At 40.0% G+C, this 13,142-nt stretch overlaps 1 protein-coding gene across 5 annotated transcripts in view; it reads left to right on the top strand.

Moving 5' to 3' along the window:
• Positions 1-13,142, top strand: part of HDAC8 (histone deacetylase 8) — a 209,775-nt gene that overhangs the window by 74,338 nt on the left and 122,295 nt on the right. For all 5 annotated transcript variants that reach the window (XM_045509164.2, XM_074359782.1, XM_010973583.3 and 2 more), the window contains exon 8: positions 11,763-11,935. In XM_045509164.2, coding sequence (XP_045365120.1) covers positions 11,763-11,935 — 173 coding nt within the window. The remainder of the gene's footprint in view (positions 1-11,762; positions 11,936-13,142) is intronic.

Consider the following 13,142-nt stretch of genomic DNA (forward strand, 5'->3'; position numbering starts at 1 on the left):
CTTCTTAAAGTGAATTTTGTGTTTGGTGAAAGGTAATAGATTGGCAGTACTGGAAAAGGAATTACTGTATTCCCAGAACAGGTATAACCGGGCAGTGACACTATGAAATTTCTCTCTGCCTTTGGGGAACATTAGAGCGCCATTCAGGAAGTCACTGCTATGGTGTGCTGTGCTGAACACCACGGTATCCTAGCGGGCTGAAAGAATTAACAGAGCACTCGAAGGGCCTGACTTAAGGTCGTTCATTTATTCACTCAACATTAAGGAGTGCTTACCATGTGCCTGGTGCCAGGAGAAGGCTTTTGCAAATGTTCTATCATTTAATCCTCATAATAACCCTGCAAGGGAGAGACCATTCCTCTTCTTTTACAGAGAAGGAAACTGAGGGTCAGAGAAGTGAAGGGATTTGTCCAAGTTGCTTTTGCCAGCACTGGAACCAACTTCGTCTGACCCCAGGTGCTGTGTTCTCCCTGAACTCTGTGCTTTGGGGGCTGCAAAGGGAGTGGATGGGACCTCTGCCCAAATAGTGTGACTCAGAGCAGAACTCAGTCTTTGCCGTGTGAGTGGTCTGCAGTTTCAGAGCAGTGAAATGATTCTCCCCAGGTCAAATAAAGAGTCATTGGTACAGAGCTCGTATTCTTTAAGTCCTCTTCCATTTGGGGTGGGGGGGTTGGGGGTTGTATTTGGTTTGGTTTTGTTTGGTTGGTTTTAGCTTAGCTCTCCAAACCAGCCTGCCTCTCCAGCCATCCCATCCCCTGCCTAGATAATATACACTCTGCTTCCGGGGGCCTCCGGTCTTTCCGAAGGTGGAGGGCCAAAGAGAACTGGGGTTTAGTGAATAAAGCACTAGATGTGAATTAGAATTGGCGTTCTAATTCTAGCTCTGACGAGATTCACTCTAGGCCCCTGGTAAGGCCCTTTCATTTGGGATGAGTCACTTTCCCCTGTGTGAATGAGAATGGTTTACTTCAAAGAGGTAAAGAGATAAGTAATAATAAACTAAAAATAGTGCGCAGCCCTTTCTGTTGCCAAGGTGACATGTAATTGATGAGTGGAGTTACTTACTACAAGGCATGTTAGAAGGCGATGCCAATTAGAATCTATGTTCCTCTAGAATGGATCAGCAGTGAGAGAAAAGATGCCCCTCCCTGTAAAACGTGAAACTCCATCTTGGAAATTAAAGCAGCAAAAGCTATGTGAGGATTGTTTTCGTGGGAACGTCAGGGGTTTAGGGGTTTGAGGTTTGTTTGTTTTTGTTTTGTGGCTTTGGGGTTTTTGTTTTGTTTGGGTTTTTATACTAAAGCTGTTAATGGAACCAGTCCAGCTTGTCTGATGCTAAAAGCAGAAAGAGAAACTTATAGGAAATTAAATGTCTTCTGGATATGTCCACAAGACACCTATGGCCCCAAATAAAATGACACATCATCCTCACCGCAGGAGGCGCGCCCCCCAATTCCCTGCATCCCTGAACCATTTGTAACAGATATTCAGGAGTTGCTGAGGCATTTACCATATGCTACATCCCCTGGCAAGTTGAGTTTTTGCAGAATGAGTCAGCAGTACCTGAGTTGAGATAGGATTGGGGGAATTTAGAGAAAACAATACCTGTGAAAGGTTGAAGAGCTCCCATTCGGGACTGATTAGTGATACTTTTGGTCCGTAACACAATCCTTCCTCTGAATCCCATCCAATGCAGTAGATTTCAAATGTATTTCATGGTGGGGGCAGGGATATAATAGCTCAGTGGTAGAGTACTTGCTTAGCATGCATGAGGTCCTGGGCTCAATCCTCAGTGCCGCCATTAAAATAAATAAATAAAAATTTTAAAAAATAATAAAATGTATATCATAGAAAGGGTTTTGCTGCTGGCAGTCACTTTTCTCAGGTTGACTTTGGGAGCTTACAGTGTTAGTAGCAAATGTTTCTCTCTTCTCTCCTCTGCATCCTACCCTCCTTGGTTTTTCAACTTTGAATTCCACATTTCTTTAATCTCTGTTGAGAAAGTCTCTAGGGTGTGCTGAGAGTGCTTGCTGGAAGACGTAAAGATGAAAAGGCTAGTCTAGGCTGGTTTGCAAGCCAGCAAGTCAGGAGACAGAACCCACGGGGAGCACGCACCAATCAGAGGTCTGGCTGGAGGGGCACGTTTGGGTTAACAGATCTACCACCCCTGTTGATTAAGGGTAACTGTCACACCATCTCTCTGGCATCCCATTGCCCTGAGATGAATCTTTTAGAACTTTAAGTATTAACAAACAAGAAAAAACCAGATTCCACCCCTGGCAATAGAGGAAAAGAGGCACCAGTGAAAGATCCCAAAGGCACACCGTAGAAGCTGTGGTCTACCCTGATGGAGTGAAAGGGAATAATGCTGCAATTTCATTCTGGGGCTTTTCCTTTTACCTAAAAGCATCACTAATGTCATCACCCCTGGCTTTCATTCACCTCAGGCACCAACCACCTTCCCCAAATCAATGCCTGTAGAAACAGCTGCCCCAGCCTCTCTTCCTCATTTGCACAGCCTTGTCGACAAAGCAGACTGCTGAATACTGAGGGGTCAGGTTTCTCATCAAGAGAACTTCATTTCAAATGAATATCTTCTGTGTTTGTAGGGAAGTTACTAATGTAGTATAATGACATGCCTGTCCTCCCTCTCCTTTCTGGGTCAGCAATTTTATACTTTCCCCCACACCAAAAATGACTGATTTGCAGTGTAGCCAATAGCACTGTTACAGTGGTTAGGGAAACTTTCCCAAAAGCAATCTGGAATGATACTTCATTCATGTATTCATTTAATAACTATTTATTGAATGCCTACTATGTATTAAGTATTGAGTCTACCCTCAAGGGAACTGGTGGAAACTTAAAAATTATAGAAACACAGAGAGATATACCTGTATATTTGTATTCACACACATTCAAATAAAATAAAACATGGGAAGTTGTAAGAACCAAAAGAGATAAAATGCTGTGGGCAGTCAAAGGGAGAAAACACTTCAGAAAAAGGCTTAATTGAGGAGGTAACATTTGATCTGGGTTCTAAAGGGTAGCTAATTACTATATCTTTACAAAGTGTGTAAATGTGTATGGGTTTATGAAATCTGGGTCAGGTTTAAATATACGAGATTGCAGGGGATGATGTTCTACACAGAGGGTACAGCAAGATCAAGGTCAGAAAAGACTGAGTTATGTACAGAGAACAGCAGTGGTTTGGTTTGGCTGGGCTGTGCACTACACAAGAGGGACAATTTGCCAAGAAGATTGGAAAAGTGGGTGGGAATTCCATCAGGCAGGGGCTGGAATTCTTAGCTATGAAAATTTGTACCATTTCTGTAAGCATTTGGGGAACTGCTGAAGGTTTTAGAATGAGGGAATAATATAATTAGAGCTTGCTCAGGAAGGTTAACACTCAGAAAAGAATCATGCCGTGCCTACTATACTGCTGTTATACAAAATATGGTTGTGAAGTGTCCGGCACAAGCACCTGATGCGTGGTAGCTCAGCAAATCGTGGAAGCAGGTATATTGTAGTGGTTTAGAGCATGGATTGCTGCCAGGCCGCCTGGGTTCAAAAGCCAGAGCTGCCACTTAACAGCTGGGTCATCTTATAGAGATTTCTCAACCTCTCTGTGCTGCTGTTTCCCCATCTATAAAATAGGATTAATAATAATACCTATTTTATACATCGTTATGAGAGTCAGATGAACTAATACATATGAAGTGCATAGAACAGTGATCTCTTTTGGGTAAAATACTCAATAAATGTTAGCTGCCATTATGGTAATTTTTTTTCATGAAGGAGATGGAACTTGAGCTGGCCTTTCAAGAATAGTTATGATGTAGACATGTAGAAAGGTGACTTTCAGGCACAAGGAAGTACATGACAAAAAAGTATACTTGTAAGAAAGTGCAAGGTGAGTGAGGTGAACCATGAACAGTTCAGACTGCCTACAGAATAATATGGGTTAAGGAGTTACTGGAAAATAAGATAAAAAAGACTGGAGTCATATCATGAAGGACTTTAACTCATAGACTAAGAATTTTAAGCATTATCTAAAGACAATGGAGGGACATTGGTATTTTTGAGTAAGGAAGTAACTTGATCAAGACCATCCCTAAGGAAAGTTAATCTGATGGGGGTAGGTGTGTGTGTGATGGATTAGGGAGGTAAGAGACTTGAGGCAGAGAAATTAATTAGGAAGCTATTGGTGTAATCCACAAAGGAAATCATAAAGCCTTAATTACAGCCCTGCCATGAGAGGAGAGAGAAGGGAATGGGAGAGAGATTGGTGCAAGTCTGGTAACTGAAGAGGAGTTGGAAAAGGGAGGAATCAATCACAAAGAGCCTCAGAGTTTTGAACATGGGTTACCGAAAGGATGGGTTATTGTTAGCAGAGACAGAGAATAGAAGAAATAAGATGATAGGTTCAGCATGGTCAAAATGGAGCTGTAAATCACAGCTGAATTTGTAGAAATTGACAAGCTGATTCTAAAATTTATATAGAAATTCAACCCAGAATAGCCAACACAATCTTGAAAAGGAAGAACAAGGTTGGAGCATTTTCTAACTTTAAAATTTACTGCTGGGGAGTGTAATAGCTCAGTGGTAGAGGACTTAGCATGCACAAGGTCCTGGATTCAATCCCCAGTACCTCCATTTAAAAAAAAAAAAAACTTACTGCAAAGCTACTGTAATTAAGACAGTTTGGTGCTGACAATGAATGAGGCTAGACATACAGAGCAATGGAATAGATTTGAGAGTCCAGAAACATGTACAGTCAACTGAATTTATCCAAAGGATGCCAAGACAATTAAACGGGAAAGGAATAATCTTTTCATCAAATTGTGTTGGGACAACTGGATCACATACAAAAGAATGGATTTGGACCCATACTTCACACCATATACAAGAATTAGGTCCAAATAGCCTAAACAGTCAAAATGTAAGAGCTGGAACTATAAAATTATTAGAATAAAACATAATTGTAAATGTTCATGACCCTGAACTAGATAATGCTCTCTTAGACATAACACCAAAAACACAAGCAACAGAATCAATAGAGATAAATGGGATTTCATCAAAACTTCAAACTTTTGTGCTTCAAAGGACACTATCAAGAAAGTAAAAGACATTCAATAAAAAAATGTTTAAAAAAAAAGACAGCCCATAGAATGGGAGAAAATTTTTGCAAATTGTATATCTGATAAGGGACTTGTATTTATAATATATAAACACTTACAAATCAATATTAAAAAGACAAATGACCCAATTGAAAAATGGACAAAGGACTTGCATAGACATTGCTCTAAAGAAGATGTACAAATGGCCAAACAGCACATGAAGATATACTCAACATCAATAGTCATCAGTGAAGTGCAAATCAAAACCACCATGAGATGCCACTTTATACTCACTAGGATGGTAATCATAATCATAATCATAATCATAATCATCATCATCATAATAATAATAATAATAATAAAAAACAGAAAATAACATTTTGGTGAAGATGTGGAAAAGAATTGAAACCCTCATACATTATACATTGCTGATGGGAATGTAAAATGGTACAGCCCCTATGGAAAATATTCTAGAGTTCCTCAAAAGGTTAAATATAGAGTTACCATATGACCCAGCAATTCTACTACTAGGTATATTAGAGAAATGAAAACATGTCCACACAAAAACTTGTACACTAATGTCCATAGCAGCATTTTTCATATTAGCCAAAAAGTATAGAAATAATCCAAATGTCCATCAGCAGATGAATGATGAATAGATAAAGAAAATGTGGTATATACAAACAAAGGAGTATTATTTGGCCATAAAAAAGAAATGAAGTACTGATGCATGGATGAACCTTGAAAACTTTATGCTAAATGAAATGAAGAGGCCAGTCACAAAAGATCATGTATTATATAATTCCATTTATATGAAAGGTCAAAATTAGACAAATCCATAGAGACAGAAAGTAGATTACCGGTTGCCAGGGACCAGGGGTTGAAGAGTGGTGGGAATGGGTCATAACTGCTATTGGATACAGGGTTTCATTTTGGGAGGATGAAAGTGTTCTAAAATTCATTGTGGTGATGGTTGCACAACTCTATGAATATACTAAAAGCTGTTGGATTTCACACTTTAAACAGGGGAATTGTATGGTATATGAATCTCTATAAAGTCGTTCTTAAAAGATTTTTTTTAAAGTACTTTGTAATGGAGCTGTAGCCATTGATGCCCAACTGCAGATTTTTGAGTGGTATCAACTGACCATTGCTTTGGAGAAGTTGAAAAAGGTAACAGAGAAATGGCTTTGGGATATCATGACTCAGAGATCTCGCTCCCTTCAAGAGAACAGTTTCAGGAGAGCAGTGAGAGTGCTAAAAGTGGATTGCAAGAAGTATGCATAGGTGGCCAGTAAGGAAAGATTTGGCGGTGCTGAGAAGGGAGGAGGAGATGGGAAACTCGTAACCTAAAGGAACGGAATGAGTAGGAAAGCAAAGACTAAGGATGTAGGAAAGAGCTCACTGGTGGTACATGGCCCTCAGAACAACAGGAAAGAGGGATCTAGTGCCCAGCTGGTGAAATTAGCCTCAAGGAAGAGGAGGAACATGAGGGAAGACATTTTCAGATAAAGAAAAGAGGTAGAGGAAGGTGTTTATTACACACAGCTTCAACCAAGTCACTCAAGCATGAGGCAGCAAAGGTTTGATCTGGAAAGATACGCACCAAACTTCTCATCCTTGGCTGAGCTGGTTGAAACTGCGTGTAATGAATCGGCAGTTACCTCTAGAGAGCGGGTGGAGATAGCGAAAGGAGATTTTCCACTTTCATTTGATAGACGTTTATATTTGATTTTTTTTCAGCATCAAGAATGTACTCTTATGATATTGGTATTTTTAAAAAATTAGACTAGATGCTGCAAGAAACGTAATCATTTACCAACTGGAGGTGAAGCAAAGAATTGCCAAGCTGCACAGAGGGAGTGGCACGTATTAATCACTCAATGAATGTTTGTGGAATTTGTGGAGTTGGGGCTGTAACGTAAAATGTAGCAGAAGCAATTGGTTTGATTTCACAGCTTTCTCCAGCAGAACAGAGCAGAAAATTCTGACCGTGGGATTTATCCAAGGGCTTAAGGGTTGACAAGGCAAAAATGGCAAACATGTTAGGGAATTAAGTACGTTTTAAATGACTTCTCCAAAATAAGCACTGAAGCACATCAGGTCAAAAGATAGGCTGGTGGACATTGAAAATATGAGAAAGACTAAGATACAGGAGTTATAAAGAGAATAGAGAGCAAGCTCAGTGAAGGAAACACAGAAGGAGAGAAAACTGTACACAGAAAAAGTAGCTCAGAGTTCAGGGTCTTAGAGGTGGAGCAATTCCAAGTGCTTTGTTATCAGCCTCCAAAACATGGCTATACCCAGCGATAAGTCAGGCAGAGAGCAGGGGGACATCACTATTGTTCAAAATGTAGAGAAACTATGATGTCAGAGAGTTAGGCGGGTCATGGGGGAAGATGCAGCTCTCTTGTTCAGTGCAGTAAACTCATTGCTCAACTTAGTGCCTGGTAAGTAGGCATTCCGTTAACGTTCATTGAATTAATGAGTGAATGGATGGATGGATGGATGGAATATTATAGCATTTATCATAGTTATTTGTTTTCCTGTTTTCTTCCCCTGCTGGACCATAGGCTCCTGTCTCTGTATTTCTAGTGCCCAGCACAGGGAAGAGTAGGTGCTTGAATCAAGATTTGAGTGAGTGAATGAATATTGAACTGCAGAGAATGATGACGAGGAAAGGGAAAGACAGAAGGATTGTGAACCAGGTGCTAAAATCCTCAAGGAAGGGGAAAAGAGTATATTGTAGGTCTATAGATAAGAACTTTGATAATATCTGAGTAGTATAAACAAATGGCATTGACCTCCAAAGAGGAGAAATTGGTAAGAGGGAGGAAAACTCGATTTGGAAGTAGTAATAGGAAAAGAAATATACCAATTTCTCTCTCCACATTCCCCATGAATTCTGGAGGAATGGGCACAGCGTGTTACCTCCTTTGACCGCTATTACCTAACCCTCTCAATTTTTTCCAAACTTGCCTCACCTTGCTTCTTTTTGCTCTTGTGCCTGGAATGCTTCAAGACCCTTATTGCCAACCCTTCTACCTGCAGACTTTCTCTCTTTGGCCTTCGGTGCAACAGCAAAAATCAAAGTTCCTAAGCATTATTTTTCAGCAGCGTCAGAACTGATCTCATACTTCTCCAGTGTCTCCCATTTGAGCATTGAACCAAATGAAAACTTCCAGTTTTGAATTTAAGATTATCCACCATGTAGCCCTCTCATGTGATGTAAGCTCTCCTCACTTCCAGTTGCTTTGACATTTACACTGTGTACCAAATACCCTACTTTTTCCAAAGCTTCTAATTAGAGAAAAGATAATTCTTTTCTCTTCCCATCCAGAGCCCTCTTCATCTGAACTCCCTGAGGGCTCATTTTCCCTTCCTGTCCATCATTAAAACAACTCTCTCAGAAGCACCTGCCTCCCTTTATCCTTTCCTCACTCGTAGTACCAAACACTCGTAAATGTTGGATATATATGCTTTTCTTGTGTGTCAGTATGTCTTCCCTATCAATTCTACCACAGGACTATCTCCCAGATGCATCTCTTCCTCCTGACTCTTGCTGCCCCTGGCCCGGCTGGTTGCAAAAGCCTCCCAAGAACCTCCACTGTATCCTACAGTATGGTCAGAGTATCTTTTCAAATATAAATCTAATTATGCCATTAGTGTACGTGCATGTCCGCGCGTACACACACACACATACACACACAAGTTTGACACATTTCACACCCTTTAAGCCCAAACTCATTATTTCACCTGGCCTACCTGGCCCTTTGTGCCCTAACCTACATTTACTTCACCAGCCTCGCTCCCACCACTCTCTGTTCCAAGCCTTCATACTTTTTGTCTGGTTCCTTCTGGAAACCTAGTCCTTTACCCATAGTCCCCACAACCCTCCCTGTGTCCAACTCCTCTACCTTCACCCCACATGCCTGTAAACTTCTCCTAACCTTTTTTTTGAAATTTTTATTTCGAGATAATCATAGATTCACAGGAAGTTGTAATGAAATGTACAGAAACTCTCATTCACTCTTCCTCCAGCCTTCTTCAGTGTTGCCATCTTGCACAATTATAGCACAACATCAAAATCAAGAAGTTGGCTTTGGTATAATTTTTAGAGCTTATTTAGTCTTCATCAGTTATACATGCACTCGTATATGTGTGTGTGTGTGTGTGTGTGTAGGTCTACGGAATTTTTATCACATGTGTAGCTTTGCATAACTACAGCTACCAGCACAATCAAGATACAGAACTGTACCATCACCACAAGGCTCTCTCATACTACCCTTTTATAGCCACATGCATCCCTAACCCCTGGCAACCACTAATCTGTTCTCCATCTCTATGATTGTTAATTTCTCAAATGATATATCAGTGGAATCACGCAGTACAGATTTAGAGACTGGCTTTATTCACCCAGCATCATTCCCTTGAGATCCATCCACATTTTTTTGCTCGTATCCATAGTTAACTTCTTTTCATTGATAAGTGATATTCCAATGGTATGGATGTACCATTCACTTGTTTGTTTAACCATTCACTTGTTGAAGTACATCTGAGTTGTTTCCAGTTTGGCTTGTTACAAATAAAGCTGCTGTGAACAAGCTCCTCTATGCAAATAAGTCTTAATTTCTCTTGAATAAATGCCTAAGAATGCAATTTCTAGATTGTATGGTAGGTTTAGTTTTAGTTTTGACAGAAACCTCCAAACTCTTTTCCAGAGGGGCTCTACCATTTCACATTCTCATCTAAAAGGTGTCTGTGATCTAGTTTCTCCACATCCCCACCAGCAATTGATATTATCACTATTTTTCACTTCAACCGTTTTGATAGATGGCTCATTTTATTTCTCCTCATCTTTCAAGACCTGTCAAGAATTACTCTGTAGAGCCTTTTCTGACATCCCCTGGAAAACGTGATTACTCCCACCTATGTGCCATCTCTGATACTTCATTTATCTTTGTGTTTTAATTATTTATTGACACGATCTGAGTCTTCCCCTCTGTTCTGAGCTATGTGAAGATAAGAGCTGTGCCATATTCATCTTTTTTTTTCCCTGTGGCATCTGGTACAGTTGCACGCTGAACACACAGAGGGCACTCAGTAAATGCGTGCCAAGTGAGGGAAGGAATGAATGGAAAAAACGGTAGTCTTGCTTGTGCTCCCCCCCAATCCCCATTAAGTTATAAACCTTTTTAAAACAGAGATCACGCCTTCGTCTGTGTCTCCCGGCAGCAGCTAATAGGGTGCTCTGTATGTGTAGCTGCTCAATAAATGTTGGCTAACCATTCAGGTGGCTTATCTTCCCTCTGCACCCAGGAGATAAGCGCATGAAAAAGAGAACAAGCCCAAGTAGTCCTGTATTAAGGATCATATGTCATAAGTTTTATAATATTCTTATAATCTCCACAATCACTCAACATTTGTCTGCGTAGATGAGAAATCAAAACAAAACAGTCTTTTGAGTCAAAGAATGCCCCTGCAGCTGAACACTTTTCAATAGTTTCAATACCCTGGTTACATATGAATTGGGGAGGACGGCATTTTATATCCCTCAATTCTTTCTGCAGTTTCAGAAGGATCTGGGATTTTTCCATTTTTGCTGCAATGGTGTAATTTGACATGTTGATTATGAAGGGGTCATTAACCCCAACATTTTTGATCACTTTTTGACTCTGCATTTTCTCAACTCTGAAGTATGTTAATTTGCACTTGTTTATATGTCTCTGGAAGAGTTACTCAAGCCCTCGAGAACTGGTGTGTGTTTTGTCTGGGAGCTAGATTGTAAGCCCCTCGAGAGCAGGGACCTTATAACTCCTAGGAATGCCTTCTGGACATTGTCAGTGTTCAATTAATGATAATACTGGGAGCCTGACTAAGGTCATCTGTCACACTGACAACTTCCTTTTCATCTCTAAGGCTCCAAACTGTCCAAAAAAAAAAAAAAGGGCTGCTAGATTGATTCGATAGCATTGAATGATTCTGCCTCAGATTGTGTTCATTATTACCCACTACATTCTTTAGAATGCTTTCAGTTTTATAATTTAGGGTCCATTGTTAATGGTTCCCTTCCCTATAATACTCTGGTTACATACAAGTTGGGGAGGGCTGCATTTCATAACCCAGAAGTCCTTTAGCCTAATAAAAAGTAAGCGGATAACATCGGTGCTTTCAAAGCATGTGATTCTCTTCACTAGCCCTCATTGATAACTAGCTGATAAACTCCAAATATGTTGACAATCTTAAATTATCAGAAATAATCCTTAATAATATCGTATTCAGGGTATTTGTCCTATTTTCACAGCTTATAAAGTTGGGGTAAATATATATACTATGTCCTGTGGCTGTTGATGTTAAATTAAGATGAATATTTAAAGGCAGTCTGCATTCTAAACAGAAAAATAAATTCAGTCCTTGGTGAGGCTAGGGGAGTGATTTTTCCGTAAGTCATGTTTACTACAGTATAATTCATATGCCGTCTGATTAACCCTTTGGAAATGGAAAGTCTGATGAGTCTGACAAGTTGGGGTTATTCCCCTTCACTATTAGCTGATTCTACTATACCTCCAACTGCACACATCACCACTCTGAGTTCAAATTGACCTATCTTTTTCTGACATCTTGTCTCCTTTCTCTTTTCTACAGTGTACTAAAGGAGGTCTACATAGCCTTTAATCCAAAAGCAGTGGTCCTACAGCTGGGAGCTGATACGATAGCTGGGGATCCCATGTGCTCCTTTAACATGACTCCCGTGGGAATTGGCAAGTGTCTTAAGTACATCCTTCAGTGGCAACTGGCAACACTCATTTTGGGAGGAGGTGAGTACAAAGGAAGGTCACTAGGAGAACTTGTTGACCTTCCACCATGTTTTGTCCATTGACGCTGAGGAAAACTTGGCTTTTGTAGATTGACTAATACCAACCTACCTATGGTCCCAAAGCCTGAGTCAATGAACTCGGCCACTTTCACATTTCAGCATTGGGAAGTACTCTGATACACTTCCTCAGCCTGGCATGTGCTTGACTCCTTGGCACCCTGTAGTCTTAAGTTTCCATTCCTGAAGCAAAGATGCTTTGGTGACACCAGATCTCATTAAGAATGGAGGATATTAAACCCAGTGGACTTTGATCCATCTTCTCTCAGTATAGTTTTTGATTCCCACATCTTATCATCACCTTTTGGAAACATACCACTAAAATTCTAACCCTACTCACATATAAGTAGTAAACACACGAATTAATTGAATATCTAAGCTGAATTCAAGAGCAACTTCTCCCCCACTAAAAAAAAAACATGGATTTGTAACAATAAAGCAGAATTGAGAGATCTAAAGTGCCTCTTGGGCATTCTTGCCTTCAGCGAGTACTGATGTTTTGTATTATTTAACCAATGAAAAGTGGGGTCTATTCAATAGAAGCATTCATACAGTTGTGAAAGGGACCTTTTACTACCTCAACTACCTCTGAAGATGTCTTGCTTAGAATCTTCTATCTGGCACAATTTTTATTTCATTAGATGAATGGATTGGTGTGTGAAAATAACATGGTCAAGCAGACTGAGCTTAAAATGTATGTATTGTGGAACAGCAAATAGTTTGCTGTTTGTCAACCTCTTGTAAAAACCAAGTTACCCTAGAAGGATCAAAATTAAAGGTGCTTATAAGAGACAACCTCTAGAAAAGCTGGCAAGAAATGTATTAACTTCAACTCAGGGAAAAGATAAAATTGATAAGTACTGCATGACATATTACTTTCCCTGATGGCACTAAAGACGGTGATTATGATACAAGTACAGCCAACAAGAAGAAAAAAGCCCTTTCCACAATCCATATCTGTGTGAATCCAACTTTTGTTTGAGGCTACAGCCTTTACTTAGCATTTTTCAAAGCGTCTTTGCTTCTTCAGCCCCAAGTTTTGGCTCTTGAATATATGACTCTTCTTCTGCAATATGTGTATTCCTGAAAATACCTGTGCATGAATGGAATTTTTGCAAATCAAATCATATTGTGTATGCGCCAGAAAGAGC

This window comes from Camelus bactrianus, chromosome X, assembly GCF_048773025.1.
Source record: "Camelus bactrianus isolate YW-2024 breed Bactrian camel chromosome X, ASM4877302v1, whole genome shotgun sequence".
Taxonomy (NCBI): domain Eukaryota; kingdom Metazoa; phylum Chordata; class Mammalia; order Artiodactyla; family Camelidae; genus Camelus; species Camelus bactrianus.